This window comes from Schistocerca americana, chromosome 1 (assembly GCF_021461395.2).
Source record: "Schistocerca americana isolate TAMUIC-IGC-003095 chromosome 1, iqSchAmer2.1, whole genome shotgun sequence".
Taxonomy (NCBI): Eukaryota; Metazoa; Arthropoda; class Insecta; order Orthoptera; family Acrididae; genus Schistocerca; species Schistocerca americana.
The window spans coordinates 268,234,639-268,261,452 of record NC_060119.1 but is presented as its reverse complement, the minus strand read 5'-3'; the positions used below and the strand labels follow the sequence as shown (position 1 = coordinate 268,261,452).

The 26,814-nt window shown below is 39.7% G+C and overlaps 1 protein-coding gene across 3 annotated transcripts in view; it reads right to left on the bottom strand.

Moving 5' to 3' along the window:
- The window catches only part of LOC124621941 (adipocyte plasma membrane-associated protein-like), a 121,170-nt gene that overhangs the window by 27,996 nt on the left and 66,360 nt on the right, over positions 1–26,814 (bottom strand). For all 3 annotated transcript variants that reach the window (XM_047147472.1, XM_047147457.1, XM_047147465.1), the window contains exons 4-5: positions 25,643–25,759; positions 9,853–10,021 (exon numbers count right to left, since the gene is read on the bottom strand). In XM_047147472.1, coding sequence (XP_047003428.1) covers positions 9,853–10,021; positions 25,643–25,759 — 286 coding nt within the window. The remainder of the gene's footprint in view (positions 1–9,852; positions 10,022–25,642; positions 25,760–26,814) is intronic.

Here is a 26,814-nt window from a genome sequence, read left to right as displayed (position 1 = left end):
ATGTTGTTCATTGAACTGTATTGGAATTTTGTGACTATGATAAGGAACCCAAAAGGCAAAATAGGCAGCTGATGTTTTACACAGCAAGACTGCTTTCACAGGTGGTCACTTCCAAACTGGCAAACCAAGAACTTGACCATCCAATTGCTGAACATGCTGTGGTCCACAACATGAATGACATCAGCAGCTACTTCATTGCATGAGACATTTTGATGCTTCCTTCCAGCACTAGTTTCTATGAACTAGCAGGTGGGATTTGTCTCTACAGCATATCCTGTGCTCTTGCAATCCTGCTGACCTAAACATCCACCACCTTGTTTCCCATTGCCTCACCTTTTTCCTTCTCTCTTCTGCTCCCACCAGTCCTTCCCCATTTAGATTGTGTAATGTCTTCTCCTACACCCCCCCCCCCCCCCTTCCAAAGGGCAGATTTTCTCTCTCTCTCCCATACTCTCCTTAACCTCTCCCTCCGCCTCTCTCCTCCATTTTCCATCCTCTCTCCTCCCACATCCCTCACTGTTTCCCCCTTCATCTGCACCCTCATCTCTTCCCCCCATCCTTTCCCCACCCCTCCCTCTCTCTACCTTCTATATGCTATACCCTCTGAACTCATTCTGTCTTGTTGTGCAGCCACTGATTCATCTGTTAAAAGGCCTGCCTTGTACCATTCCGATGCCCCCCCCCCCCCTCGACTTGTGCATCCTTCCCTACCCCCTCCCCAACCCCAACAACCAAGCAACTACCCTCAATAACCGATAACCAACAGTCAGTTTCATCATGGCTGCAGGCATTATGGGTGTCATTGAGCTAGTGTGTTTGAATGTGAATGTGTACACTTTTACTACAGATAGAGCACCAGCTCGAAATCTAATGTAAATACTACATTCTGTTGAGTGTTTCTAAGCACCATCCATTATTCAGCTATAGTTGAGTGGTTGCCTTTCCTCTATTTTATATAAAAATAGTAGTATATAAGTCAATCACTTCATCTCTAAGACAGTACGTCATTTTTTCCAGACAGGCTACTATTTCACTGCAGTATTTTCTAAATACTTTCTTGGCACACAGTTTCGTAGCCATCATAAACTGTTTAAAAGAAGTCATCATACTCTTCTGACTGTAAGACCTTTATTGCTATTCACTGTCTGTCGATCTAGGTTATCCTGTCATCTTCAAATGAGTGCCTTGTAATGCATTATGTATACAGGTACCAGACAGCATTGTTTGATGGCATAGTTTCTAGGTTTGGCTCGACATGCATGATACTTTGGACTGAAGCCTTATAATTTGGGACAGCTGAAGTACATGACAGGGACACGAGTGGGGGGGGGGGGGGGGGGGGAGAAGTATGCAGAAAATGTTGAGGGGCGGCTTTCTATACTTGACTCACTAGCCACCAGTTTTGCTACTCTACATCTACATCTCCGCAAGCCACCCAACGGTGTGTGGCGGAGGGCACTTTACGTGCCACTGTCATTACCTCCCTTTCCTGTTCCAGTCGCGTATGGTTCGCGGGAAGAACGGCTGTCTGAAAGCCTCCGTGCGCGCTCTAATCTCTCTAATTTTACATTCGTGATCTCCTCGGGAGGTATAAGTAGGGGGAAGCAATATATTTGATACCTCATCCAGAAACGCACCCTCTCAAAACCTGGCGAGCAAGCTACACCGCGATGCAGAGCGCCTCTCTTGCAGAGTCTGCCACTTGAGTTTATTAAACATCTCCGTAACGCTATCACGGTTACCAAATAACCTTGTGACGAAACGCGCCGCTCTTCTTTGGATCTTCTCTATCTCCTCCGTCAGACCGATCTGGTACGGATCCCACACTGATGAGCAATACTCAAGTATAGGTCGAACGAGTGTTTTGTAAGCCACCTCCTTTGTTGATGGACTGCATTTTCTAAGCACTCTCCCAATGAATCTCAACCTGGTACCCGCCTTAGTACAATGATAAAATTAACATAAAAACTGATGACCACGAAGTAGACAATGTAAAGAAATTATGCTACCTGGAAAGCAAAGTAATGCATGACAGAAGAAGTAAAAAAAAAAAAAAAAAAAAAAAAAAAAAAAAGGGGGGTGGGGGGGGGGGGCAGACTAGCAATGGCAAAGAGGACACTACTTGCTAAAAGAAGTCTATTATTATTAAACATAGGCATTAATTTTAGGAAAAATTTCTGAGGATATACATATGGAGAACAGGATTATATAAAGTAAATCATGGACCATGGGAAAATTAGAAAAGCATTTGAGATATGGTGCTATAGAAGGATGTTGAAAATTAAGTGGATTCATAAGATAAGAAATGATGTGATTCTCTGCAGAACTGGCAAAGAAAAAGTATGTGGAAGCCACTGGATAGAAGAACGGACTGGATGATGTGACATACTTAAGACATCAGGCAATAGCTGCATTTGTACTAGAGGGAGCTAAAGACAGTAAAAACTGAAGGCTGAAGGGGAACATATTTTAAGAAATGTCACCAAAGATGCATCATGATAGTGTAAAAAAGAAATTAAATATAGAATGCAACACATATCATTCAAAAACCTGAGAATACAGAAAATTGCTTTGACACTGAGTGCATTTCACAAGTCAGGGATAAAGACTGAAGAAAACAGGAACAAAAATGTAAACAGACAATCACAGACTGTAAAAGAAACAAGAGAAGAGAATATAAAAGAGAAGAACGTATATAAAAATACTAAGGCATGTTAGGGAAGTGAGGAGACTTGAAAAACAAGTGATAAAATTTAGCAGAAGGTGAAGCCGGATGTATAATGGGAAATACATGCTTGTGAGAGAGCAGGTTTACAGATGCAAAAGCACTGGAGGAGAGGATCCTAGGTGTCATCATGATCCTAGTTAAAGTGTTGTAGAGCTTCATTGCTGACTGGCTAATACCGATTAATACTTGTGCTATCATTTTTGCTGGCAATTGTTATTCATGTCAATATAATATTGCAGGGTATTTGTCATTCCATGGAGTCTGGAGCTTCAGATGCCTCCTCTTTCTCGTGGTAATTCCTCCCATCAATGATTTCAATGTGATATTCCACAAGATTCCACAAGGTACATGTAGTGAAGGGTAAAATTGCAAGAACAATGTGACAAAAAATTGATTCTGATGGCATACGAAATCCATCTGCATGCCAAATTGGGGGAACAGTTGGGAAGCATTAAGAGTGAGATAAGTTTGGTCCTTTATTAGTACAGAATTTGTGTGATGATGACAACAAGTCTTTACGGAACATAGCACTCAACATAGAAGGGATGGTATTTATTTATTTACATAGTTTACACCCACATTGGAGCACTAAAATCAAATGTAATACAATAGAGTCTACCATTAAGTTTGGGTCTTAGCAGTCAGCAATTTCTTTGTTTCCCAAAATTTCTTTATTCACTGTGATCTGCTTGCTTGTTCTTCTGAAGATATGACATACTTTTTCCATTCTGATGGCTTGAATGTCAGCCATATGAATTTGTTCTTCAGAAGCAGTTTCTCTTCTCTGTGTTGAATTTGGTCTGTAGTGATGTTCAATTCATCCAGATCACTTTGTACTTCTTTAAACCAGATGTTTTTGGTTTTACTGTTCCAGAAGTAGTCAAAAAGTTGCTTCAAGATCCTAGTATTTGGTAAGCAAGATATGTGGCCGAAAAATGCAATTCTTCTTTTCCGCTTTGTATCAATAATGGATTCACTTTCTTTGTACACTACTGAATTGGGCAAAAGTTTCCACTGCCCATTAACTTGATGTTTTTTACTGATAATTGTTCGGAGTACTCTTCTATCAACTTTCTGCAATTTGTCAGTTTTTGCTTGAGTATTTAGTCTGAATAGTGTTTCACTTGCATATGTTGCTTCCGGTTTAACGATGGAGGAGTAATGTCGAAATTTAGCATTTATTGAGAGAGACTGTTTTTTGTAGGTTGGCCATGTGGTTCTCTGTGCTCACTGTAGTTTTAATGTTCTACTACCTATTGGTGCTCTTTCATTATCATTCCACCTAATAATCTCTCCAAGATATTTAAACTTTTTTACTACTTTAATTTTTTGATCATTATGGAGTATGATATGGAATATGTCAACTGGGAAGCTGGACATCATTTCTGTTTTCTCAAATAAGATTTGCAATCCAACCTTTGCCATTAATTGTTCTAGTTGTTCTATCTGAACCTTTGCTTCATCAATATTGTTTACTAACAACACCAAACCATCTGCAAATGGAAGACAGTTAAGTCGAATCTTTCTTCCAATCTTACCAGATGGTGGGCATATCTTGTTCCATTCACGGATGATTTTCTCCAGCACACAACTGAACAATAATGAAGACAATCATCCGTCATCTTTTTGAAGGTCAATATGAATCTCAAAAGGTTCAGAGAATTCATCTCTGAACCATACTCTATTGTAGCCTTTTTTTAAATCGACAAAGGTGATCACTAGCTTCTTGCTCCTGACCCTTTGATGTTTAATTACCCATTTGAGACTAATAATTTGATCAGGACAGCTTTGTCCTGGATGAAAGCCTCCTTGATATTCACCTAGTTCACCATCAAGCTGTTCATGAACTCTGAAATATAGAACCCTGGAAAAATTTTTACAAGTAATAGCCAGCAGGAATTGTAGAGAGTAAAATAAATGGTGGTTATAATTAAAGTTCCAGTTTCAAAACAAAGTAAAAAAGAACCACTACTCAGCATGCTGTGAAATTTGAATGGAATATTATAAAAGTAGGGGGAAACATTACAGTGACAAAAAAAAACTTAATGAAAATTTTACCACTAGACAGAACTGTAAGCAGCACAATAGGCACAACAAAAGCTGCAGGGTACATAGCTTTTCTTCAGTTTGCATCTGAGATGCTTAGCATAACTGTCTGAATGCAGGATCACGTGCTGCAGGTAAAGGCCTTGTACAAGAAGGGCGACTGTGTTATAGTAGCTCTGCAGAAGTTCCAGATGGGTATAAATAAAGGTGTCGGTCTGATGTCTGCTACGGGTCTGGAGAAAATGTTAACAAAACTTAAAAAGACATGTTCTTTTCAAGTGTAATGTGGAAGAGGGAGAAAAACAACTGATACAGCATCAGTAGAAGATGTAGCCACAGCACTACAGGAGGGGTCGAGCGGAGGTGTGCAATCATGCAGCGCATGGGGAATTGCCTGAACTTTGGATATGCTTATGAACATGTGCATAAAATTCTCTGAAACATCCTGCATTATTATCCATACAAAATTACCCATGTTCAGGACCTGCCAATAAGACAAATGTTTGCTCTAGAGTTTCTTGTTTGCATGGAAGTGGATAATGAATGGCCATGGACATTCTGTGGACAGAAAAAGCCCATTTCCATCTCTAGGGACATGTAAACATGCAGAATTGCAGGATATGGCTAACAGAAAATCTGCTCACACATCAACTGGTACCCCTTCATCTGCAAAGGATGGTGTGGGTTGATGTCATCAGTATCATAGGGCCATATTTTTCATGGATGTGCAGGTGGGATCATTTTTATGTAAGATGGCATTCCTCCACACATTGCACAGCCAGTGAAGCAGCTGCTACAGATGCATTTAAAAAATGCTAGAATTATCAGCCACCATTTCCCTACAGCCTGACCGCCCAGATCACCTGATCTCAATCCGTGTAACTTCTGGCTTTGGAGTTACCTGAAGGATTTTGCATTCGGTGCTCTGATTACAAACATAGCTGAACTGAAGACACACATTGCACAACACATTCTGAACAGGACCCCTGAGACACTCCGATCTGTTGTGGAAGATGCTGTTCCTGAATTTCAACTTATGGCAGAAAATGGTGGACAACGTACAGAACATGTCTTGGGCCAATCTCATGATAATTAAAAACTGATTTCATTGTTGCTTTTTATGTGGTTTCTTACCTCTGTACAATTAAAAACTGCTTTGGTAGATGAGCTTACCTAGCTAACAGTGCTACAACTACTGAATGCCAAACCTGTGCTGTCATACACATTGCACAGTATGGTTGGTTTAAGGTGCAGCTCATACCATAGCTGAACCTTATGATGCTTACACCACCATCTAGTGGGAAAATTTTCATTAATTTCCCCACCATGTGACATTTCCCCCTTCTTCATAACATTCCATTCAAATTTGACATCATTCTGAGCAGTGGTTCTTTTTTCCCAGTGTTTTCAAACTGGAACTTTAATTATAATCACCCTGTATTACCATTTACTGTTATGAGGGCTTTCAGTAAGAAATGCAACAAATTTTCCTGCTTGGCCAATTTTGGATGAAAAAAATGTCAAACTTGATGGACATCATGGAATATACCTGCTTTTAACCCCATAGTTTCATGAAGTTCCTGCATGTAGTGGCACTATACATAGCCTTCAAAATGATGTCTGTAACGGGAGGTGAGCAGAAAGCTGTCATTGAGTTTCTTTTGGTAGAAAACCAGAGCATCACACTGGCAGAATGTCTACACAGATCTGGAAGTGAACAAATGCATGGTGAGGCTTTGAGCGAGGCATCTATCATCACAGCAACAAAGTCTTGCAAACCTTTTCTCTCTCTGTATGCAGCCAGCCACACACAGCTGTGATACCTGCACTGTTAGAATGTACAGACACTCTCATTCAATATGACTGATGGATCACAATGAAACACCTCACTGCTCAGCTGGACATCTCTGTTGGTAATGCTGACACACTCGTCCACCAGTTGGGGTACTCAAAGGTGTGTGCCAGCTGGGTTCCTCTCCACCTGACAGAAGGCCATAGAGAGTAATGAAGGTACATCTGTTTGGCCCAATGAAGGATGCACTCCATGGGAAGCACTACATGGATTAGATGGAGGTTATTGAGGAAGCAAGACATTGGCTCTAACATCGACTAATTGTGTGGTACCATGCAGGCGTACAGGCCTTCCCAGTAAGGTGCCATATGGCCATCGCATTAAATGGAGATCAAGTTGAAAAATAGGTGTATTGGACTCCTGAATAAAACCAAACTGCTTTCAGAAAAAAATGTGTTACATCACTTATTGAACTCATAGGTCACTCACTTACAGACTTATCCATCAGTTACAAAAACCTCAATCTCAAGGAAAATGGTTAAGAGCTTCACATAAGATCAAAGAGCTTTGCACTCTATATGTAAAGCATTTTTAGAGATAAGTTAAGATTTCAGGTTTACAATGGTTCCAGATGACAAAGAATACACTGGAGTAGGAAGACGAATGTCGATGGTGCCCACAACAGCAGGGGGGGGGGGGGGGGGGGGGGGGGAGCTTATAATTCATTTGTTGGTTGTTGGATACAGGCTAGGTAAACATGGATTTGCTGAGCTGGACTGGTTAGTGCCGCCAGCCCTCTGTCACTGTAACTTCTGGGCATGCTTCACTGACCACCACGTGATGCTGCAGTGGAATATAAGGTGTTACATGGACCAGGGATCTTGGATTAACCATTTCACTTGGGAAGATGAAATGAACCTCGCTAAAAACCCTTCAGTCTTAAGGTGTGCTGCGTGCCTGACATGATGCGTGGCTGTTGAGGGAGAACAGTGGTTGTATGGCCATCCATGCTGAAGGAACTACTTCTGGCTCCTATAAACTTTGTGTCATTGCTCAGGTCTGCATTTAACTTGGAGCAGAGAGTGTAGGATATTCAAAGAAGAAAAGAAAGTCCAGAAATTGAAGGTGACTAAATGTTTCCACAAAGACATCACATACAGATTCTGATACCAAGAAATGCTCTTGCAAACACACATGCAAAATAGCAATGCTGATGAAACTGCAGCTGTCTCCATGCAAACTCCAATGGCAAGCACTGCTTTTGCACTGACATGGATGCCACATTGGAAGGCCAATTGCTGAACATTAATTTACCACAGCCAAAATCAGTGTCATCAAATCTCAAGGAGAAGACTAAGGAGAATCGTGCTGTCCAGAAAGTGGAATCAAAGCAGGTGGACCTTCAGATCCAGAAACACTCAGAGGATGATGACTCAATCATGGACTTTGATGTTTGGTTCAATGAAGCCTTGATACCTTTTAGTTCTCCCTCTTCTGAAGTGGGCTCTCTTACTTGAAGAAGAGCATGGGAAAAGCATGAACCTCCCAGATAAATGACTCCTGTGCTTCAATAGGACATTAAAGGGTACAGAACACATATGGAGGAGCTGAAACTGTTGGCGCAGGAGAGACCCCTCCATATGTGTCCACAGCAAACACATTTTAAACACAGCAACACCGTTGTGCTCAGGGGATACAAACTCCATCAAAAGAATGACCTCAGTGGACAGAGGGATAAAGATGGAGTGACTGCCTTTGTGAACAACACTTACCACTCCACCTCTGTCTTTCTCAGAACATATATTCAGGCAGTTGCTGTCACTGTGTATATTTCATTCAATGTTACAATTTGTAATGTGAAAACTGTCACTCAAAAAAATTTTGGGTAGAGTGGCTCGTTCTGAGCTGATTTCACAATGTCTGCAATCTTGCAAGAGATTTTAATGCACACAATGTGCTATAGGGATCTACACTGACCTGCTGCAGGGGTCAAGTTATCGAAAACATCATTGTGTCAGAAAAGTTATGCCATTTTAATGCTGGTGGTAGTGCACAATTTAGCAGTGTCATGGGGTCATTTTGCCCATAGATCTTGCTTCCTGTTCTCCTGCCCTTATAGATCCTGCTCACTGGGAAATGGTCAATGACATGGCATTCAAGTGACCACTTCCCTATCTGGATCCACCTTTCAGACACAGGTGTCTCTGAAAGGAAGCAAGTAGGTGGCTGATGTTATAAAATATAGGAAATAAAATGAGTTATTGCACCACATGTTGTTTGAAATTAAGTGAAAAGTAGAATTCCCCTTCCAATTTATATTGTATAGGAAGGGTAACACTTTCTGAACTGAGCAAGCATTGTTTTACTATACTAGTGTTGTGTTCTGTGACTACTTTGAATGTTATATAGCATCTGTCAAAACAATGATGCTTTGGAGAGTCTGATTCTTCAGTTTTAGAACATAGTCTCTACACCACTACTTTGAATATTCATTCATGAGTAGTGCTCTTTTCATAATTTTGTGACATCTTAATGCGATGCCTGGGCTCTGTGGTCCACATTCACTAGTATTCTCCCCTGTTTTTGCAATGTTTTTTTTTTTTTTTTTTTTTTCGTTCTGTTATTTAGCTACCACTCTATCTCTCCCTCTTTCTCTTACTTTGTAGGACCATAATTTCTTTTGTTTTCTTCTCATCACAGGATCTGTGTGTGTGCGTGTGCGTGTGTGTGTGTGTGTGTGTGTGTGTGTGTGTGTGTGTGTACATGATGTGGATGAGATTTGATAAAATGTGTGTTTAAAAGCTAAGTTTAACACTTTTGTATATTTTGTATATGAGCACGTGGGCTACTCAACAGGGCTTACAGGGAGAGTGATTGTCTCCTCTTGTGACATTTTATAGGCACTTATACTAGTTAATCTGGCAGTAATTAAACAAAGTGAAATGCTAAAGTGCACAGAAAATAATAAGAAATCTACATAATAAACAACCATATATATTTATAGGGCATAACACATAAATAAAAATAGCACACTGCCATATGTGAGCTGCCCCTAAATGTTTATTATGATGACTTCTGACACTTCAGAAACACACTGTCATGATACCCCATTCTCACATGAACCTTACACTATCAGTCAGTACTCCAATGTTGCATTCAAGACGTTGAAATGCATATAAATGAATACAAAATAAACTCTTGCAAATCACTTGGTTGTACCGTGATATTATTTGGCTTCATCCTTTGTCACTACTCAAAGAGAAGCCTACATTTAATGAAGGAATACCTGCCACTCCCATCTCCTAACAAAGTATATACACCATCTTGGAGAGTTACATCTGATGAAGAATGGCTCCAGTAGACAGTACCATCACGGGCAACATCAACACTATTTATTATTAATGGTTTTTTCCCATTTATAGGAATATCTGCAGATACCAGTTTAGTAACCAAACCTGCAAAAAAGTTAATAGAAACATAATACAATAACACTTCATACTTGACAGAAAGTGACATTACAGTCTCTGGTATAGGGAGGAAAAAATTTCCAAAGAATATGCAATACCTACATGTTGACTGCACCTAAATCTTTGTGTCTTTTATCAGATTCCAACCACAGGCATGTGCTACAAAGTCAGTCAGTAAGAAGGTAATAAGGGTCTTTTTCAATAAATGTACTCTCTACGTGGCCATTTCAGAACATTTCACTGTAATTTTTATATTTTATTTATTTATTTATTTTTTAACAAAAGGTTTGAAAGGAAGAATGGTACCAGGTTTATTCTGAGAGCACTTGATGAAATAATAGTACACGCACTATTCTCTATGAACTACAAGGGGCAGACAGAATTATCTGAGTTCTTGGCTCATACCAGCTCATGCCATGAGAACATATGAAGACAGGTCATTTGCATGGTCTTCTAGCAAGATGTAAAAAGGCATCCAATAAAACCTTTGAATGTAGCCTATGTAAATAAAGAAGCTTCAGCTTGGAGGTAAATTGTCTAACGTTAACCTCAGACTTAAAATGTGGTCAATAGAAGTGCTTCTAGACAGACATTTACTCTCATTGGTTTCCGTCATCAGATTGGTAATGTATGCTTGTCTATTCATTTAAGGACTTTCTGAAAAATGCACTGTGAAGAAAAGTTAACTTTACGTTTTGAGTATACTAAGCTTTGAAATGTTACATTACATGAAGTTTCCATTAATATTCAAAAACAAAAAAGCACTCCGTCTTCGGGCCACAAGTGGCCCATCGGGACCATCGGACCGCCGTGTCATCCTCAGTTGAGGATGCAGATAGGAGGGGCGTGTGGTCAGCACACCGCTCTCCCGGTCGTTATGATGGTTTTCTTTGACCAGAGCCACTACTATTCGGTCGAGTAGCTCCTCAATTGGCATCACGAGGCTGAGTGCACCCCGAAAAATGGTAACAGCGCATGGCGGCTGGATGGTCACCCATCCGAGTGCCGGCCACGCCCAACAGCAGTTAACTTTGGTGATCTCACGGGAAGCGGTGTATCCACTGCGGCAAGGCCATTACCAATATTCAAGAACAGCAATCAAAAATTAAAAGTGGGCATTATTTGTTTCCATTTTGCTACTACTTCAGGCAGTCTTGCAGATATGAAGTTTTCTTTTTCAAATGATGATATGGAAAGGATAGATTCCTTTTCACTGCATGCAGGAAGTGTTGAGTTGCAAACAAGCACATTGAAACATAGTGTTGTTCATGACACTGGTCATGTTTATGTGTGTTGTTTTTGTGTTTGTGTGATTTGTGCCTGTGTAAATGTCCGCTTGTTTTCTGGTTTGCAAGAAGGACTTCATCCAAAAGCTATATCTATTTCTTTCATTGGGCCTGTCTGCAATTCAATAACTCCTCTATGTGGTGAGCAACTATCTATCCTTTCCATATTGTAGTTATTCCATCCTGGTCTTTCCAGTGTTTCTTTTCAAAACAAAATATTTCATATAAAATCTTGTTTCATTTCATAATTAAACTTTCCTTGAATGTCAGCCAATTTTCAATATGTGACAGATAACAGACATTCTGTTTTTTGTTAAATGAGAAGGCTGTTTTGTTTTTTTTGGGAGGCATGGAAGGGGATGATTATTTTTGAACTGTTTTGATCACTGTCATGAAGTCCACAGCTAAAGCATTAGGAGTTTGTGCTGTGTTCAGATCAGAAGCTACAGATAAAATTTTCGTAATCTACAAAATTTTCATTACTGGACTAGTAATACTGCTTTCACTTGGCTCAGTAACAATATCAGTGAACCATTGGACAGCTTAGCACTGTTAAAAGTAATAAAAGTGACAGATTTGGCAGAGAGAAAACACAAATGAAGTTTTGTAGTACAGGAATCATTATGAGAAGGTTTTTCTTATAGGCTGAGCACTTATTCACTATTATTACTGAGATCATAAGTAGCATTGCAGAATATCAGCTTTACATATTTTGGCTAATTCTCCAAGGGTGCCACAAACATGAACTAAAGGTTGCTACACTACACTTTACATACGAATGAAGTATGATTCTGTCACAAAACAAGATGAATTCTGTCACAAAACAAGATGAAATCTGCCGAGCGGTTCTGGCGCTACAGTCTGGAACCGGGCGACCGCTACGGTCGCAGGTTCGAATCCTGCCTCAGGCATGGATGTGTGTGTTGTCCTTAGGTTAGTTAGGTTTAAGTAGTTCTAAGTTCTAGGGGACTTATGACCTCATCAGTTGAGTCCCATAGTGCTCAGAGCCATTTGAACCATTTTTGAAGATGAAATCTAACCATGGGTTCATGTTTAGAGACAAAAAGTAGTAAATAATTTAGGAATAAAGGTAATGAATCACCAAACTGTAAAGTTCTTGAGTTCATTGAGTTGTCAACAGCTCGTAAATGTGACTGAAAACTTAGCTAGTTGTCAGGCATACACACACACACTCTGGTATGGCTACATTATGCTGGCTGAATACACTCTGTGAATACTTAGGTCTACATTTTTGACTGAGGCTACAGGTAGTGTTTGTTGGAGAAAGTGAGGGAGTGAAGAGGCAGGGACTGGGAGGGAGGGCAGCAGGTGCACATAATAATAGTGCAATAAGGCCACCAGCACCAGTGAGTTTGTGCAGTGCACAATGATGATGACATGCGTTGGGAGGCAAGGTGATAGAGCAGAGGAAAGAAAGACTGCAGGGAAGAGGATGTGGGTTGAGGATAATTGAAGTTAGGATTCTGGTGCAGGGTGGAGGTGGTTGTGGTACTGGGTGTTGATGGAGACTGAGACCAGGATGGTTACATTAATGAAGAACATGCTGCAAGAAAAACTCCCACCTATGTAATTCAGAGAAGATGATGCTTGGGGGAAGGACCTAGATGCCATGGGCTGTGAGGGAGCCAATGAAATCAAGCATGTTGTGCTCTGCAGTATGATCTGCCATTGAGTGGTTCACCGGCACAGTTTGGCAATTTAGCATTCTATTGATTTTACTTACATTATTAAACCAAAAAATATATTCTGTACAAGTTGCCCATTTGGTACCTTACATGATGATAAAGCAAACATAAGAGTGCTTCTTATAAAGGTCCTGTTCATGATATCATGCTGTGATGTAGAATGATTCAAGTAATTTACAAAATAACACTTTTTTCCTGTACAATTCTCTACTGTCAATTTACATGAGTGGCTCATACTTTTATTTTGTTGTTGTTGTTGTTGTTGTTATTGTTGTGGTCTTCAGTCCTGCGACTGGTTTGCTGCAGCTCTCCATGCTACTCTACCCTGTGCAAGCTTCTTCATCTCCCTGTACCTACTGCAACCTACATCCTTCTAAATCTGCTAAGTGTATTCATCTCTTGGTCTCTCTCTACGATTTTTACCCTCAATAGTGCCCTCCAATACGAAATTGGTGATCCCTTGATGCCTCACTCAGAACATGTCCTACCAACCGAACCCTTCTTCTAGTCAAGTTGTGCCACAAACTTCTCTTCTTCCCAATTCTATTCAATACCTCCTCATTAGTTATGTGATTTACCCAGCTAATCTTCAGCATTCTTCTGTAGCACCATATTTCGAATGCTTCTATACTCTTCTTGTCTAAACTAATTATTGTCCATGTTTCACTTCCATACATGGCAACACTCCATACAATTACTTTCAGAAACGACTTCCTCACACTTAAATCTATACTCGATGTTAACAAATTTCTCTTCTTCAGAAACGCTTTCCTTGCCATTGCCAATCTACATTTTATATCCTCTCTACTTTGATCATCATCAGTTATATTGCTCCCCTAATAGCAAAACTCCTTTACTACATTAAGTGTCTCATTTCCTAATCTAATTCCCTCAGCATCAACCGACTTATTCGAATACATTCCATTATCCTCATTTTGCTTTTGTTGATGTCCATCTTATATCCTTCTTTCAAGACACTATCCATTCCGTTCAACTGCTCTGACAGAATTACAATGTCATAGGCGAACCTCAAAGTTTTTATTTCTTCTCCATGGATTTTAATACCTACTCCGAACTTTCCTTTTGTTTTCTTTACTGCTTGCTCAATATACAGATTGAATAACATCGTGGAGAGGCTACAACCCTGTCTCACTCCCTTCCCAACCGCTGCTTCCCTTTCATGCCCCTCGATTCTTATAACTGCCATCTGGTTTCTGTACAAATTGTAAATAGCCTTTCGCTCCTTGTATTTTACCCCTGCCACCTTCAGAATTTGAAAGAGAGTATTCCAGTCAACATTGTCAAAAGCTTTCTCTAAGTCTACAAATGCTAGAAACATAGGTTTGCCTTTCCTTAATCTATCTTCTAAGATAAGTCGTAGAGTCAGTATTGCCTCATGTATTCCAATATTTCTACGGAATTCACACTGATCTTCCCCGAGGTCGATTTCTACAGGTTTTTCCATTCGTCTGTAAAGAATTCGTGTTAGTATTTTGCAGCCGTGACTTATTAAACTGATGGTTTGGTAATTTTCATATCTGTCAACACCTGCTTTCTTTGGGATTGGAATTATTATAATCTTCTTTAAGTCTGAGGGTATTTCGCCTGTCTCATACATCTTGCTCACCAGATGGTAGAGTTTTGTCAGGACTGGCTCACCCAAGGCTGTCAGTAGTTCTAATGGAATGTTGTCTACTCCACGGGCCTTGTTTCGACTTAGGTTTTTCAGTGCTCTGTCAAACTCTTCACGCAGTATCGTATCTCCCATTTCATCTTCATCTACATCCTCTTCCGTTTCCATAATATTGTCCTCAAGTACATCGCCCTTGTATAGACCCTCTATATACTCCTTCCACCTTTCTGCTTTCCCTTCTTTGCTTACAACTGGGTTTCCATTTGAGCTCTTGATATTCATACAAGTGGTTCTCTTTTCACCAAAGGTCTCTGTAATTTTCCTGTAGGCAGTGTCTATCTTACCCCTAGTGATATGTGCCTCTACATCCTTACATTTGTCCTCTAGCCATCCCTGCTTAGCCATTTTGCACTTCCTGTCAATCTCATTTTTGAGACGTTTGTATTCCTTTTTGCCTGCTTCATTTACTGCATTTTTATATTTTCTCCTTTCATCAATTAAATTCAGTATTTCTTCTGTTACCCAAGGATTTCTACTAGCCCTCGTCGTTTTACCTATTTGATCCTCTGCTGTCTTAACTATTTCATCCCTCAAAGCTACCCATTCTTCTTCTACTGTTTTTCTTTCCCCCATTCCTGTCAATTGTTCCTTTATGCTCTCCCTGAAACTCTGTACAACCTCTGGTTTAGTCAGTTTATCCAGGTCCCATCTCCTTAAATTCTCATCTTTTTGCAGTTTCTTCAGTTTTAATCTACAGTTCATAACCAATAGATTGTGGCCAGAATCCACATCTGCCCCTGGAAATGTCTTACAATTTAAAACCTGGTTCCTAAATCTCTGTCTTACCATTATATAATCTATCTGATACCTTCTAGTATCTTCAGCCTTCTTACATGTATACAACCTTCTTTCATGATTCTTGAACCAAGTGTTAGCTATGATTAAGTTATGCTCTGTGCAAAATTCTACCAGGCGGCTTCCTCTTTCATTTGTTACCCCCAATCCATATTCACCTACTATGTTTCCTTCTCTTCCTTTTCCTACTATTTAGTTCTAGTCACTCATGACTATTAAATTTTCATCTCTCTTCACTATCTGAATAATTTCTTTTATTTCATTATACATTTCATCAATTTCTTCATCATCTGCAGAGCTAGTTGGCATATAAACTTGTACCACTGTAGAAGGCGTGGGCTTCGTGTCTATCTTGGCCACAATAATGAGTTCACTATGCTGTTTGTAGCAGCTTACCCACACTCCTATTTTTTTATTCATTATTAAACCTACTCCTGCATTACCGCTATTTGATTTTGTCTTTATAACCCTGTATTCACCTGACCAAAAGTCTTGTTCCTCCCGCCACCGAACTTCACTAATTCCCACTATATCTAACCTTAACTTATCCATTTCTTTTATTTTATCAATCTGAATTAAATGAAAAATTATTAACTGGAACTTGCACATACAAAATTGTCTTCAAATGAGGTGTGCTATGACCTGAGTTGGTGATGATGCTGATAATTATTTATTTTTACAGCACAATTATCAGTGCCCAAATGTCATGAGTTGATATATCAAACTCATCAAAACTGGCGGGTCCTCTCATTCTAGGGTCTGAGTGACTTGCACTTCATTTCTATCCTCCCAAATCTATTCCTCTCTTCTTCTTCCCAAAGAAAGAACTATTAATTCCAAAGCTATGATAGTGTATGTACTTTTATATGTGTTTATTGGCAGTTCAGAAACTTCTCCTGAAGATAATTCTGTCTCATAGTTTTATAACTACCTTCTTCTAAGCTGTCTGCCTCTGTAGTTGGAGGTTGATGCAGTTGACTGTCATGTGGAGCTCCTGGTTTGATTCTCGGTATTTCCAAGGATTTTTCCTTGGTAGGAGGACTGGTAGGGGTACTCTCAGCCTCCTGAAGCCAACTGTGGAGCTACTTAACAGATTAGTAGTGGTTCCAAGGCCAAGACAATGACACATAGTGTTGTGCGCTGACCATATCCCTCTGCATAACAAATCCAATGATGCTACTGGAAGAGGATGGTGTGGCGGTCGGTCAGGCCCAATTGGCTTGTCTAGGGCTAGAATGCAGAATGTCTAAGCTGTTTGCTGTTGCTGTTTTAGGAGACTTTAAAGTCTGTTGATGGTGATCATTACCAACCATTGAGTCCTTATTTTGTTTATTCATTTTGTAGAACTACAAACATGAGAGTATTGCACAAATATATCAATGAGACCAACACATCGTTAACAATTTGGTATGGCTGAGAGTGGTATAGAGGGTTGGAATCTCTGTCAGCTGCATACTTGTCTTTGCTTACCTCACACAGTACTTCTGCTTGTTAGCAGGGGAGGAGAGGAGGAAGTACTGACAAGTGCAGAGTCAGCTAAATTGTGCTGTTTTGGTAGAGTAACTGCTAAGGCTGTTTGACAACAAAACACTTTTATATTATATTTGTAATGCTGTTAAGTAAATACAGCTGTCCTCAGCCTAAATATTGGTTTGAACACTGAAGTACTAAATTAGACATGGCCCTGTTGGAGTTGTACATGCTTGCATTCCTGTGACTTTTGAACTGCCTTACACAGCCAATTTTAGGGGTACCTATAGTTTTAAGGTAAACTGTGAACCACGCTGCAACTTGACATCTTTCATTAACAAATCAAGAACTGAAAAAAACTATCAGTGAAAAAAACAGTCCAAAGAATAATGGGAAATTGAGTTCTATACCTCTCAATTTGTAGTGTGGAACTTACCTACTATGTAAAGCATTAATAAGTTATTCATCAAATAGAAACTGAATCACAGGAAAAATATTGGTTATATGTGAGAGAGTGCTGATCAAGAAATATACAAATAAAATATGGTGATACTTTATGTCATTTGTTAGTTAAGTTATGATTATGAGTAACATACTGAAGAGCCAAAGAAACTGGTATACCCATCTAATATAGTGCAGGACCCCTCCCAGCATGCAGAAGTGCCACAACACGATGTGGCATGGACTCGACTAATGTCTGAGGTAGTGTGGTGGGAAGTGACATCATGAATCCTGCAGGGCTGTCCATAAACCTGTAAGAGTACGAGGAGGTGGAGATCTCTTCTGAACAGCACGTTGCAAGGCAGCCCAGATATGCTCAAGCGGAAGTGTTTAAACTCCAAAGAGTGTTCCTGGAGCCACTCTGTAGCAATTCTGGACATATGTGGTGTTGCACTGTCCTGCTGGAACTGCTGAAGTCCGTCGGAATGCACATTGGACATGAATGGATGCAGATGATCAGACAGGATGCATACATATGTTTCACCTGTCAAGAGTCATATCTATATGTATCAGGGGTCCCATACCCCTCCAACTGCACACGCCCTACATCATTACAGAGCCTCCATCAGCTTGAACAATCCCCTGACGACATGCAGTGTCCATGGACTCATGCAGTTGTCCCATACCTGTACATGTCCGTCTGCTTGATACAATTTGAAACAAAACTTGTCTGACCAGGCAACATGTTTCCAGTCATCAACAGTCCAAAGTTGGCATTGACAGGCCCAGGTGAGGTGTAAAGACTTGTGTCGTGCAGTCATCAAGGTTACATGAGCGGACCTTCGGCTCTGAAAGCCCATATCAATTATGTTTCATTGAATGGTTCACACACTGACATTTGTTGATGGCCCAGCATTGAATCTGCACCAATTTGTGGAAGTGTTGCACTTCTATCACACTGAATGATTCTCTTCAGTCACCGTTGGTCCGATTGTTGCAGAATCTCGTTCTGGCTGCAGTGATGTCAGAGATTTGATGTTTTACCAGATTCCTGATAGTCACAGTACACTCGTAAAATGGTCATATGGGAAAAATCCCCACTTCATTGCTACCTTGGAGATGCTGTGCCCCACACTCACGCGCCGACTATAACATCATGTTCAAACTCACAAAAATCTTAACAACCTGTCAGTGTAGCTGCAGTAACCAATCTAACAACTGCACCAGACACACGTTGTCTTACACAGGGTGTATCATAATTAATGGCGTAAATGCATACAGTTGAAAGTACATGATACTAGAAGGAAAAAAGTTTCAGTAAACATAGGGTCAAAAATGCATACCTCAAGAACATAGGGTCGAAAATGCATACCTTAAGAGCTACTAGCAATTTTTCATCTTCGATACTGTGGAACAGATCTCTTCTACTGCAAATTCTTTGCTTTCCATATTTTTGGAAGTGGTAGTATGGACCAAAATTCGAAAAAAATGTCCAGCGACATGTGCTCTAAAACGCATACCTTAAAAGTTACAAGCACTTGATCATTAGAAGAGTTGTGTTCCAAAGTAGCAAAGATGATCAAGTGCTCATAACTCTTAGGGAATGCATTTTAGAGCACATGTTTGCTGGACTTTTTTTCTTGTTTTGGTCCATACTACCAGTTCCCAAAATATGGAAAGCAAAGAACTTGCAGAAAAGGAGATTTGTTTCACAGTATCGAAGATGAAAAATTGCTTGTAGCTCTTAAGACGTGCATTTTTGACCCTATGTTTACTGAGAATTTTAAGCTCTAATATTGTGTACTTTCAATTGTATGCATTTATGCCATTAATTGTGATACACCCTGTACAGGCACTGCCGAACCCAGTGCCATATTCTGCACTTTTACATATCTCTATATTTGAATATACATGCCTAGTCCAATTTCTTTGGCACTTCAGTGCATATGTTAACTGAATTTTCTGCCAGTGCTTGGCAAACATGATAGTAATATTAAAAAGGATAACATTTCCTAATGTTCTGCAAAATTATATTTATTTGATCACAAATAAAGATGGCCTGAAAAGCTGAAAACTGGTTCATGACCAAATAAAAACAGTTCTGCATATTATTAGGAAGTGTTATCCTTGTCTCAACTTGTCGCCTGAAGATAGCCTGAGAACCCGAAAGCAGGTTGTGACTGAACAAATATAATTTTGCTGAGCATTAAGCAGTGTTATCCTTTTTAATATTAATAATATATTAATATATTTGCAGTGAGGAATAATCCTTTCACCTGAGAATGATTTATCCACAATTAATTTTTTGTCTATTTATTTGAAAAAATACCCAAATGTAAATTTATTTGAATAATGCCCGTCTCTGGACTGTAACAGTAAAACTTGAAGGTCTGTAACAAGAAGGCCTTCAAGAAGACTGGTATATGTCATCTACAAACATACACTCTTCAACTTTGGCAGAAGCTATCCATTACAATTGGGGGAATCAGTAGGGCTGTAACGAGAGGGCCTTCAAGAAGAATGGTGAGTGTCATCTGCAAACACACACTCTTCATCTTTGTCGTAGGCTATCCATAATGACTGGGGGCATCAGTAGGTCTAAAATGTATTTTTTGTAAACACAACACAAGGGGCTTCCCCATGACAGAAGTTGGGTTCTTCCACATATCCAGAATCCGTTAACACATCGCTGAAGCATGCGATCCATCTTAGGCGTGAGGTTTTTCCTTTTCCCTTCCCTTTTGTCTCCATTTATTTGGGGAGCCTGTGATGCGGAAATAACATGAGGATAGATTTGCTGCCTTCCTCTGGTAGATTCTACTTCCAAGGACTGTGTGGAAAGACTGACATTCAGTCAATCAGCCAAATGAAATATGGCATGCGTTGATGGCTTTAGGGACATACTCTTAGTTTTGATATTGTTTATTATTGTATATTCACTACAAACTGCTTGCCCATTTTCATCATGAGCCATTTCTTAGCCATGTAACTGGAGGAACTCAAAAGTGTTGGGCTGGTTCACTTCTGCAGCTACACTTGTTACACACAGTGGAAAGTCAAGTATGGAATAACAACAGTATGGAAAGTATAGAATACTACTCAACACACAGAGGAGGTGGTGAATCGCAGACACGCACAATGAAAAGAACACTAGAAGTATTTAAGCTATCACACAAAGTCCTTCCTCAGCTGTAGAGCTCTCACACATTCACACAGTAACTCACACACCTAGTATTCTTTCAACTGTGCCTGTCTGCTATGTGACGCCTTCTCTATGTGGGGCACAAAAGTAACTTGTGTTATACCACAGAGTAGTGAAGGGGAAAGAATTAAAATTTTACTATAGTTCACACAAGCACTGACACACACAACTCCAGGAAGACGTGGTTGATATAGCTATGGAGCTGAAAGAAACAATCAACACTGTAAGTCAGTGTTGTATGTGTGTACACCATGCTACAATGGCATCAATCACCAGGCACAAGTTACACATTCAGCAAAATGTCCACTGAGAGAGAGAGAGAGAGAGAGAGAGAGAGAGAGAGAGAGACAGACAGAGAGAAAGAGAGTTCACCTAACTGTCTCCCTCCTGTCTCCATTAAAACTGCAGTTCTTCACATCTGAATTCAGTTGGTCACTAGGATCGATGGCATTTGTACCGAACTACTTTGATTATTGTTGCACAGTGACATATATGTGTTAGATGTTCCAGAACTTCATTTGAACACACTGCTTGCTGTTCCTGAGATGGCAACATGCAAGTAACCATAACTTGCAGCTCTTGGGACTTTGCACTGGCCGCTCACATTGGCGATGGAGAGCTTCAGGGTCTTCCAACACCAGTACATCTTTGTCACTTTAACATCATCATCATTGCTGGGTGAGAGGGCCATCCAGTGCCTCTGTTACTGATCATCACTACAATCACTTCCAGGTGCCAAGATCTGCCTGTCCCATGGGGTGCAGTACAGCCAAGAATGCTCTGCACTGTGTGGAGGCATAATCTCATGCTACAGTTACTTCTTGTCATCAGTCTTCTGACTGGTTTGATGTGGCCCGTCATGAATTCCTCTCCTGTGCTAACCACTTCATAACAGAGTAGTACTTGCAACCTATGTCCTCAATTATTTGCTGGATGTATTCCAATCCCTGTCTTCCTCTACAGTTTTTGCCCTTTACAGTTCCCTCTAGTACCATGGAAGTCATTCCCTCATGTCTTAACAGATGTCCTATCGTCCTGTCCCTTCTCCTTATCAGTGTTTTCCACATATTCCTTTCCTCTCCAATTCTGTGTAGAACCTCCTCATTCCTTACCTTATTTGTCCACCTAATTTTCAACACTCATCTGTAGCACCACATCTCAAATGCTTCGATTCTATTCTGTTCCGGTTTTCCCACAGTCCATGTTTCACTACCATACAGTGCTGTGCTCCAGACGTACATTCTCTGAAATTTCTTTCTCAGACTAAGGCTGATATTTGACATTAGTAGACTTCTCTTGGCCAGTCATGCCCTTTTTGCCATAGATAGTCTGCTTTTGATGTCCTCCTTGCTCTGTCCATCATTGGTTATTTTTCTGCCTAGGTAGGAGAATCCCTTAACTTCATGTACTTCATGACCATCAATCCTGTTGTTAAATTTCTCACTGTTCTCATTTCTACTGCTTCTCATTACCTTCATTTTTCTTCGATTTACTCTCAGTCCATACTGTGTGCTCATTAGACTGTTCGTTCCATTCAGTAGATCACGTAAGTCTTGAAACTTCCCGGCAGATTAAAACTGTGTGCCAGACCGAGACTCGAACTCGAGTCTCGAGTTCGAGTCTCGGTCCAGCACACAGTTTTAATCTGCCAGGAAAATTCATATCAGCGCACACTCCACTGCAGAGTGAAAATCTTATTCTGGCATGTAATTCTTCTTCACTTTCACTCCGGATAGCAATGTCATCAGCAAATCGTATCATTGATATCCTTTCACCTTGAATTTTAATTCCACTCCTGAACCTTTCTTTTATTTCCATCATCGCTTCCTTGATGTACAGACTGAGCAGTAGGGGCAAAAGGCTACATCCTTGTCTTACACCATTTTTAGTATGAGCACTTCATTCTTATTATTATTCTTATTCTTATTATTCCCTCTTGGCTGTTGTACATATTGTATATGACCCGTCTCTCCCTATAGCTTGCCCCTCCTTTTTCAGAATTTCGAACATCTTGCACGACTTTTACATTGTTGAACGCTTTTCCCAGGTCAACAAATCCTAGGAACGTGTCTTGATTTTTCTTTAGTCTTGTTTCCAATATTAACCACAATGTCAGAATTGCCTCTCTCTGGCCTTTACTTTTCCTAAAGTCAAACCGATCGTCATACAGCGCATCCTCAATTTTCTTTTCCATTCTTCTGTATATTATTCTTGTAAGCAACTTGGATGCATGGGCTGTTAAGCTGATCGTGCGATAATTCTTGCACTTGTCAGCTCTTGCCCTCTTTGGAATTTTGTGGATGATGCTTTTCCGAAAGTCAGATGGTATGTAGCCAGACTCATACATTCTACATACCAACATGAATAGTCCTTTTGTTGCCACTTCTTCCAATGATTTTAGAAATTCTGATGGAATATTATCTATCCCTTCTGCCTTACCTGACTTTAAGTCCTCCAAAGCTCTTTTAAATTCTGACTCAAATACTAGATCCCCTATCTCTTCTACATCGACTCCTTCTTCTATCACATCCGACAAATATTTCCTCTCATAGAGGGTTTCAGTGTATTCTTTCCATTTATCTGCTCCCTCCTCTGCATTTAACAGTGGAATTCCCATTGCACTCTTAATGTTACCACACTTGCTTTTAATGCCACTGAATGTTGTTTTGACTTTCCTGTATGTTGAGTCTGTCCTTTCGACAATAATTTCTTTTTCGATGTCTTCACATTTTTCCTGCAGCCATTTCATCTTAGCTTCCCTGCACTTCCTATTTATTTCATTCCTCAGCGACTTGTATTTCTGTATTCCTGAGTGTCCCGGAACATTTATGTACTTTCACCTTTCATCAATCAACTGAAGTATTTCTTCTGTTACCCATAGTTTCTTTGCAGTTACCTTCTTTGTACCTATGTTTTCCATCCCAACTTCTGTGATGGCCCTTTTTAGAGATGTCCATTCCTCTTCAACTGTACTGCCTACTGAGCTATTCCTTATTGCTGTATCTAAAGCCTTAGAGAACTTCAAGCATATCTCGTCATTCCTTAGTACTTCCGTACCTCTCTCCTTTGCATATTGATTCTTCCTGACTAATGTCTTAAACTTCAGCCTACTCTTCATCACTACTATATTGTGATCTGAGTCTATAGCTGCTCCTGGGTACACCTTACAATCCAGTATCTGGTTTTGGAATCTCTGTCTGACCATGATGTAATCTAACTATAATCTTCCCATATCACCCAGCCTTTTCCAAGTATACCTCCTCCTCTTGTGATACTTGAAAAGGTTATTCACTATTACTAGCTGAAACTAGTTACGGAACTCAATTAGTCTTTCTCCTCTCTCATTCCTTGTCCCAAACCCATATTCTCCTGTAACCTTTTCTTCTATTCCTTCCCCTACAGTTGCAGTCCCCCATGACTATTAGATTTTCATCCCCCTTTATATCCTGTATCACCCTTTCAATATCCTCATACACTTTCTCTTCATCTTCAGCTTGCAGTGTTGGCATGTATACCTGAACTATCATTGTCGGTGTTGGTTTGCTGTCGATTTGGATAAGAATGATCCTGTCACTGAACTGTTCCCAGAAACCCACTCCCTGCCCTACCTTCCTATTCATAATGAATCCTACTCCTGTTACACCATTTTCTGCTGCTGCTGGTATTACCCTATATTCATCTGACCAGAAATCCTTGTCTTCTATCTGCTTCACTTCACTGACCCCTACTATATCTAGATTCAGCCTTTGCATTTCCCTTTTCAGATTTTCTAGTTTCCTTACCACATTCAAGCTTCTGACATTCCATGCCCTGACTCATAGAATGTTATCCTTCCATTGATTAGTCAATCTTTTTCTCATGGTAACCTCCCCCTTGGCAGTCCCCTCCTGTAGATCCGAATGGGGGACTATTCCGCAATGGAGAGATCATCATGACACTTCTTCAATTACAGGCCAAATGTCCTGTGGATACACATTATGTGTCTTTAACGCAGTGGTTTCCATTGCCTTCTGTATCCTCATGCTGTTGATCATTGCTGATTCTTCTGCCTTTAGGGGCAGTTTCCCACCCTTAGAACAAGACAGTGCACTGAACCTTTGTCTACTCCTCCACACTCTTTGACAAGGCCATTGGCAGAATGTGGGTGACTTCTTATGCCGGAAGTCTTCAACTCTCAATGCTGATTATTAATCAAAATTTACATGTTGGTAGGATTCGAATCTGGGACCGGAGACGTTTTGATTATGATTCAAAGACACTACCCTTAGACCACGCATGCTGACAGTTAGAAACATCAAAATCCCTCCATTTCACTAGCGTGAGACGTCAGCTGAGGCTGACAACAAAATGCAGAACTGTAAATCTGAAAAAATAAATATTTACTTGCTAATCATGTTTGAATAGTGCTACAAGATACTCTACAGGTTCCACAACACCATCCTGACAACATAGAGGTGTCTCCATTTGGTGCCCTCACACTGGTCATGACATGCTTGTGAAAATATTATTAAGTGGATATACGGAACAGCAATTTCTGAATGATTAAATGATTAATCCAGAATGTACATTACACTGTTACATTACTGCCCCCTCCTCTCCACCCCAAAAAAGTCATTAGTTGTTTAGCTTTCAGAAAATTTCTAAATTTAAAACATATCTAGTAGTGAAACAAGCAAAAGTAATTTCACAGATATAGACTTTGTATTTTCATTTTTTTATATTATTTTATGCAATTTTTGCTGACAAACAATATTGTAACAGGCTGTAAATTCATGTGAGAGGTGTGTAACTGTCAAAGAACACAACACAATATAATTCATTTTTAAAATGACATTTTGTAACCCTCACACAAGAGAAACTGCTGCACCAAAAGCTTACATAAAGAGATCAAAAATATTTAATACAGTCAGATTTTTCATCACTGAGAAGTGGCATAAAGTTAACTTCAAAGAAAATTTAAAATCACCATATTTTCAGTATTGAATTCAGATTTAGTTTAGTTTGCAGAACACTTACCAGTTTCAACGTTAACTTTGAACAGTCCATAATAAGTATCGGCAACATAAAGATTGCCATGTTTGTCAAATTTTAAGCCAAGTGGGCGTCCACAAATACTCTCTTCCCAGTAACCACCTGAAATGCAGCAAACTAATAAGAGTAACAATAATTTTAAAAAAATTAAATCATTTTTTCTACCGACTTTACCACTTGCACTTAAGTTACTGACCAGTGAAAGAAACTGGTTTCTTGGCACAAATCCTTTGCCTCTGTTTCACTCAATGCATACACTATAAGGTTAAAATCATCTGGATACCTATATCTGTTTGCCACAACTGTGCAGCTAAAAGAATACACAACTTACTCAATTCTTCACGAAACACTAAACATTGATATAATGAAGACAAATTTCATTTCTGTTTTTTCTTAAGCATTTTGGTTAATTGCTGCCAGGGTTCTGGGTGAATTGACTTATCATGTAACAAGTTCTACTTCATACCAAAGATGCTTACATATCTACAGTTGTAAATTCTTCCATAGTGTGGGGAAACATACTGTTGTGTAAAACGGTTTTATAAATTATTTTATTCGTTTTACGACTGACTTAAATTAACGATATGGTATTGAACAGGAAAAAGCTCCAGTTTATCACATCACTGTCATGAAACTTTCCAGTTAGCCCTTATATGCTTTAAGGAAGCGTTCCTGCTACACCTTACACAGTTTAAGAAAGTTTTCCTGCTAATCTTTTCACACTTTAAGGAAGCTTTCCTGTTACCCATTAGACTCTTTAAAGAAGCTTTCCTGTTACCCATTCCACACCTTAAGAAAGCATTCATGTCAACTGTTACACACTTTACAAAATGTTTTCACTACTCTATATGCTAAAGGAAAGTTTTGCTAACACAATGCACTCTTATAGGAAACTTCCATCCTGCTGAGATGAGTATCTGTCTTTGGGGCTATCTTCTTTCCTTCTTCAGTGTTATCATTGCTGATTTTTTCTTTCTTCTCACTTCCCTCTTTTGGGTACCATTTCTATCATCCCCTCGTTTCATATTCAATAGTCCTCATTGTGAGACTATTCTCTTTGTGTTACAATTTTATTTCCAATTTTTTGGGAATTAGTCAGGATTACAAGAGCACTGAGAAAAATGTTTCCTTAGCCACTCATTGAGTCATTATTCACA